The sequence below is a fragment of the Ruditapes philippinarum genome, unplaced genomic scaffold, assembly GCF_026571515.1.
Source record: "Ruditapes philippinarum isolate M1 unplaced genomic scaffold, ASM2657151v2 ctg2535_1_1_1_1, whole genome shotgun sequence".
Lineage (NCBI taxonomy): Eukaryota > Metazoa > Mollusca > Bivalvia > Venerida > Veneridae > Ruditapes > Ruditapes philippinarum.
This window is the reverse complement of record NW_026858958.1, coordinates 266,526-273,555: the sequence shown is the minus strand read 5'-3', so window position 1 is coordinate 273,555 and position 7,030 is coordinate 266,526. Positions and strand designations below refer to the sequence as shown.

The 7,030-nt window shown below is 30.8% G+C and overlaps 1 protein-coding gene across 1 annotated transcript; it reads left to right on the top strand.

Annotated features, from left to right (window-relative positions):
* The first annotated feature begins 970 nt into the window (after positions 1–970).
* Positions 971–5,689, top strand: LOC132754786 (chitin deacetylase 7-like). Its single transcript, XM_060745501.1, has 8 exons — positions 971–1,062; positions 1,726–1,861; positions 2,229–2,488; positions 3,064–3,161; positions 3,875–4,021; positions 4,512–4,635; positions 4,991–5,117; positions 5,387–5,689. The coding sequence occupies exons 2-8, from the start codon at positions 1,736–1,738 to the stop codon at positions 5,486–5,488; spliced, it is 984 nt and encodes a 327-aa protein (XP_060601484.1). The 5' UTR covers positions 971–1,062; positions 1,726–1,735; the 3' UTR covers positions 5,489–5,689.
* The last annotated feature ends 1,341 nt before the right edge of the window (positions 5,690–7,030 follow it).

Sequence of the window (7,030 nt, the reverse complement as noted above, 5' to 3'; positions counted from 1 at the left end):
ATTTTTTTATATTGTCTACTATTTACATATTAAGTTCATCAACCTAGCTTGTTTTCGTATTGACAGGCGAAGGGCAGACCTATTGATTGAAACACTGGTAGGTGACCAGAAATGCAGATTTTATAACAATGTAAAACAATGTTTATGTGATTTAAGAACACCACTGTGTCATTTTCCTGAAGCTCCGTTATAAATATGTAATCATATCCTTTAGGCTTCAGTAGAAGTCATAGTGGTATAAAATCTTGATAAATTCGCATACACGATAAGGTTAATACAATCTTTTATTGTTTGATATGACAGTGTGTTTAATGCTCAGAAAGTCTAGACTTTCACTTAAATCGGTCTTTTATCTGCGGTGATAATATTCAATTTGAAATAGAAATATTGTAGTTCATGATTTATCGAACATTTATTTTTTAAAGAAAACGGATATCTTTTTTAACGAAGAGTAAAGAATTGGTCCATTGTCAGAATTCCAAAAAGTATCTCAATATACATTATGCAGTAAAGCAAAGTTTGATAAACAAATAGAAAGGATTTTACTTTAGTTTATACGAATAGATTTTACTTCGATAATGTTGGAAACTACAATAAGCTTATTGAAACACCCTCGAATACGTTCCCGGAACCAATCAATACTTAGCTATGAGGATAAAGTTTCTTTCTCCCGAAAACAACGGCTTAATAATATTTAACGTACTTTAAAATCAAGAATTAATTTTAAATTCGTTATCTTAACGTTTAGATGATAAAAAAGTTTATTTACACGTTGCACGATAAAATATCAATTGTAAAACCCTTAGTCATTTACTGAATATATTACTACAATTTTGTTTATCATGATGGTTTCTTTATCAATTAGATATTAATGATTTACGCGACACAGTGTTTAATTAAACAATAATATCACTATGACTGAACAAATTTGTTTAATCTTCCTCTTGTCGAAAATTGTATTGGCCGTTGCATTTTTATCTTTTGGTATAAAATATGTCACGCTTCCGCTTCTATCATTCATCTTTCGATTTTTTAACATATAATTTGCAGGACAAAAATAAGGTAAGACTTTTTTTATTAAATAACCTGGCTGGATTTGTAATACTCTGGTGACTTTAAGTTACATTGCTCGTTTATATTTCTATTTCCTGACTTCTGACGCCGATTTTAACATGTAATTGTCATATATCAGTTGTCACTTTTCTGAATAACAAACACAGTATATACCTTATTCTCTTCAAGTGATCAGGTAAATCAGTAAAGAGACAAATGAAGATCAAAATCCGAGATCTGTTGTCACGGAGAACATTCGCCTCACTCGCAAAACGAGCCACATACCCCTGTATTGAAAAACCGACGCTAATCCCTCGGACGTGTGACTTTGGAAGTATTTATATCAAAATAATAATACTGAGCAAAGTTTAGTTAATGGTTAAAGAATACCGCTTGTCGAAACTGTCTTGGCTACCTCAAAACAAACCCTTATCGTTGCTTACATTTGTATTTCATTTAAATAGTTAAATGGTTAAATATACGTACTTAAATCATGATTCAATTATAACGCCTAATGTATTACATTTATTAAATATAAAATGACGTTGGATTTTTTTTTTGTGGGGGGGGGGGGGCGAAACATCATAATTATAAATTATCATATGTGGTTGTATATCATTATTGTCATGTATAAAAGTTCTATGAAACTTGATATTATTTTTTGAATTTCAGCAATACAACCATGAGGCTTTCATTGCTGCTATTATCAGCATTGGTTGGACTAAGTTTACAACAATGTGACCCGAAAAGATGTACCATTCCCAACTGCCGCTGTTACGACGATCGTACCATACCCGGTAGTTTATCGGTCAGTGAACATTTATTGACTTATTACTTTAAATATGTTACAATGTAAAGTAACATCATGATAAGTCGAAAACATCAACTACCAAAGTTATGATCACGTTTCTTAATATGAAAATGTCTCTGAGGTACACACAAAAGTCATTCAAACGAACATAGAATATTTTCAATAATCTAGCTTAAATTAGAGAGTTCTTTAGGGACTATTTATTTCTCTCCATTTAATAAGCTTAGGTAAAGAACTAGACGTCAATACGGTAAAACATATTTTAATTTCCTACAAACTAAGATCTTTCTTGGTCTTACAGATAAAAAAATAATAAATTGTTATTATTTTTGTATTTCTTTCCTTTCTTTTAAATGCATTACAGAAATCAGAAACACCACAGATCGTAATGGTGTCGTTTGAGGGAACAATAAACTCGGATAACATAAAGGATTATCTTCCAATTTTTCAAAGTGTTACTAATCCAAATAATTGTCCTGCTAGAGGAACATTTTTCATTGAAGATTCTGGGACAGCGTACGATCTAGTAAAAGACATCAGTAGTGATGGCCATGAAATTGGGATATCGTCGGTTGACGGGAATGCCCCGAGTTCTTCTACTGGCTGGATAGATATGATCAAAAAGTTTGTTACGTTTAGATCTTTATATTGTCTTGAATTGTCTTGCACGACTCCAGATGAATACGTAAATAAAAAAATTCTAATTGTAAATTATAATCTTTTAATATTCAAGATACACTTTGCATGATTTACTATTCTAAGGTAATATTTTACTTCGTTACTAAGTGATTACGAGCTGGTTGCGTATTTCCATGTTAGACTAGCAATACCATTGGAAGTAAGACGTAAGAAGTAAGACAATGACATATCGCTTCATCTAGACAGTTTTTGGCTTTTCACAATTTTCAACTGTTTACTTAAAAATGCATATTTGTCTGGAGGTGTGCTGATTTAATACAAATCTATAGTTCAAATAGTTGATCACCCTTTCGCTAATAAAATGAAGAGATTATCACTAAAATATGATTTTTTTAGTAATGCTTAGAAATGTCTTACAAAATATTGATGGTATAACAAATATTTCATTTGTTTTAATATCAAGAGACAGAATATAACCATACAAACAAAATAGTATGAAACCAAAGTAAGTTGAATCTTGGAATAGTCTTGATCTTTGTTATTTAATATATGTTACCAGAAGTATCCTCGGAACTTGAAGGACACAATATTGATTTAAAGGAAGTGAAAGGCGTGCGAGCACCACAACTTGCAATGGGTGGAAATGCTGAGATGACTGGTATGTCCATTCTTATAATATTTTATCATGGTCACTGAATACCAGTAAAATGTAAATTCAATACAATATTCACCAACAGCTAATGCAATTTGAAAATAAGAATCCACTGCATATCTGTGCATGTAATGCTTTTATTCAAAAGGTAGTAACAAAAATATTCTAAAACACAGTTAACCAATCAAATCAATGGTTTTGTGTTCGATTGACCTAACAAAATGTATACTGAAAATAAAAAACACCATCTGAGTTCCGTTATGCCATTGAAATGCTGCTGAGCTTACTTCTCAGACGCTTTCTATTTTTGATATACTGTTGTTATTTAAAAAAAACTTACTCATTGGCTAATTACGTATAAAAGCTGATACACTATGACAATAAGAACATGTATAACAGTTGTAGTGATTTAGTATTTTATATGGAAGTTTAAATACTATTTGGTTACATTTTGCTACTTTTATGACAAATCATTTAACTTTCAACGCTTCTTTCTTTAGGTAACAAGCATCTTACATGCTCAAAAACCATCAAATTCATATTTGTCATTTATAAAGAAGGAACAATTTATTTGTTTCTGAAGCATAATGTGCCTTTGATTTGTACTACTTTTATGCTTTATAGTTGATGATAGTATATAATTATACCTAAGTTCATTCGGATTCAATGTAGATCTATACGTAGAAGGTTAATAAATTTCTCATTTTTGTTTGATAAAGGTATCGGGAGCAGCAACCTATTATATGATTCATCATGTTCAAGCGTGTCATTCTCTTCCGCAAACACATTAATCTGGCCGTACACGTTTGACTACATGCCGACAGCTGCTTGTGATAACGGAAACGCACCTACTTTGCCTTTCCCAGGTATTGACGTAAAATGAAATGTTGTTACATACTGCAGTGCTTCTTGCTACATTGTACTCTTGAATTATTGCTTTTCTTCCTTTTCTTCTCTTCCGGTTTTCTATACTATTTGTTCCTTTCATTCATTTGCACGCATTCTCAAATGTATTGAAACATTGATTACACATTGAACTCGGCAAACTTAATTTGTTATAACAAAATGCATTGGATGTTTTAGTACAAAAGATAATGATTAGAATAACATCCCATAATGTTTTAAGACAACGTGTTAATATTTTGTTTGATTTTACTATTGAAATAACTATCAAGACAAACAGTGTTCAAATCGTTCTTATTTTTATATGAAATCGTAAAGCAAACAACTTTCTTTGTTTTTCATCTTTAAAAATTTTACACAAATAATCATTAATGAATACATATTTTTAATGATGCTTAATTTTTTTTATCTGTTTTAAACATTTTAAAATATATATTTTTGTAATACTCTAAGGGAGGTGGGAAGTGCCCATAGCAGATCTACATGATATCAATGGTGACAAACTACCTTGTGTTGTACCTTCTGGTTGCCGGAACATAACAACGAAAAGGGACGCTTTCGACATATTTTTTAATGCGTAAGACTATGTTTTGTTCAGGATTTCATATAATCATTCTTTTACCATTAGGCTGTATGAAAATAAAAAGCAATAAATTATAGACCGCTATGCGAATTATTATTCAGGAATCAAAACAAAATAACATAAAGTGACATGCAGAGATTCCATTTGGTAGTTACAGAACATCGGATCAAATTCTAGATCGCTTATGAAATTTATTTGAGACGTGTTTGAATATCATTACATCTAATTAATGATAAAAGTAGAGTTTATATCTATGAAAAGTTTATTTTTTCGTGCAATTATGATATCAACAAATAGTTATTTGCTGTTTTGAATCATGAAAGGAAGGCATGTCATTTTTTTACTTTAGATTTGCAGGTCACTATAATGGTAATCGAGCTCCATTTCTTATGATTGTTGATCCTTCTTGGGCAAGTAACCAGGACAAACGGGACGGAACAGCTGAATTCTTACAGTATATTCGATCAGCATTTACGGTATATCATCGTATGCAATTTGAATTAAATGCAAAATAGATATTAAAAAATTAAAATTAAGTATTCTTACGAAGAATGATTGTTGCAACAGACGTGAAAGATTTCGATCAATTCCATTGTTGATATTCTAGTTTCCGTCATTAGTCTATTTAACTTAATGGATGACAATGCCGTACAAAAGTTTGACCTCGCCCGTTTAAAACAAAGGAATCTTGCCAGTATTAAATGAATTACTGTTGGATCAGTCATCTATTTATATTCTTTTTCAGAATGAAGTTTGGATTGTCCCGATACAGAAGGCTTTAGAATGGATACAAAAACCTGTTCCAATTGCAGAACTAAATGACTTTGCACCGTGGCAGTGTAAATGAGCTTTTTGTACTGTATCATAAACATTTATAACATTTTATTATCAATTATCGGTCAATAACCATTATAATAAACAATGTTTTGAAATAGAGAACTAGTTCAACTCGACAGCGAAAGAAAAAAAAAAGAGAATAATGACACTTTAAGGTGATATAAATGTGAAACAAAATGAAAGTTCGTCTATAATAAATATTATCATGTAATATTCGTGTGTTTCCTTCAAATTTGAATTAACTTAGTTACAAAAACTTAGTCGTTAATCTATTTATTTTTTCCACCCCTTATCACAAATAGATCATTCGATTAAAAGTTAAAAGAACTATTATTTTTTGAAAGATATTCTTTGAATGTCAACGAACTATATTAAAAAGGTATTAATGTTGTTGTCATTTGAGCGATATAGAGGACCAGAACGTAATACCAGCCGTCTATAATCACAATAATGATGTGTATAATTCAAAGTAATTAACTTGACATGAACTTTCAAGAAGTCTTCCTCTGTCGTTTTAGTGCGCTGTCTGAAACGCTGAATAACTTTAACTCTCTATACATGTTACGTTATCACTTATTAAATATCTATACATGTTACTAGATTACTGTTAAAATCCTTATTCTATAAAGTCAGACCATTTTGCTATGTCAAATGAACAAAAAACGTTTGAATTTAAACAATGACTGCTTTGCATGTTATGTGGTGGAAACTAAAAGAACCGATTAATTACTTAGGAACCGGGAGTGAAGATTATTTGTCATAAGCATCAGTATATAATGTAGAATCAATCTGCGTTTTCGTGCACTTTGACATGCTGTATCCCTAAAATGACCGATGACCAATCAAACAGTGAAGCTGGTATAGCATTTATATACCGAGATCAATTCACGCGCATGTGACCACGTACCAACATAAAGTAAACAATCAATGCGTCTGTTCTGTAAATAATATTGTTAGGTTTACGTTTTTCATATTTTGCTCTCGTGTTCTTCTCTTGCTAGAGTTATTTTCACTTTAAGGAACTCGTACTCTTTCTTTCTTTTGCTCGTTTTCTTTTGCTCTGTTTATTTTTCTTTTTTCCATTCGTATTATAGTTTGGCCATATAGTAAAGGAATATTTAAAAGTGCAATTTTATACTGAAAAGGGTAGACGTGTAATTTATCCGTGCTGTTGAATTATACCCTTTAAATAATGAGATAGTTTATTCAATTAAGGAAGATCTTTCAGCTATGATACTTATGTGCGAATCGTCAAAACGTTAATGAATGATGGTAATAAAATGTAGAAATAAAGTCTAAACAAATTATCAAAATAGCCGCAATGTTTACGGGTTATTCAAATTATAATGAATATAACAATGACATTGAAAAACACAAGCGATTTCTAATGAACAATTTATTGCGAACCATTTTTAATCGTGATACACGAATACATCCATATAGATAGGTCACAGGAAGTGTCGCAGATATTGCGATATACATGTATCTTAAAAGATCTCTTTTTTTTTTATCAAAAATCATTTTCTTAGCAAGTTACATCAAATATCACCGT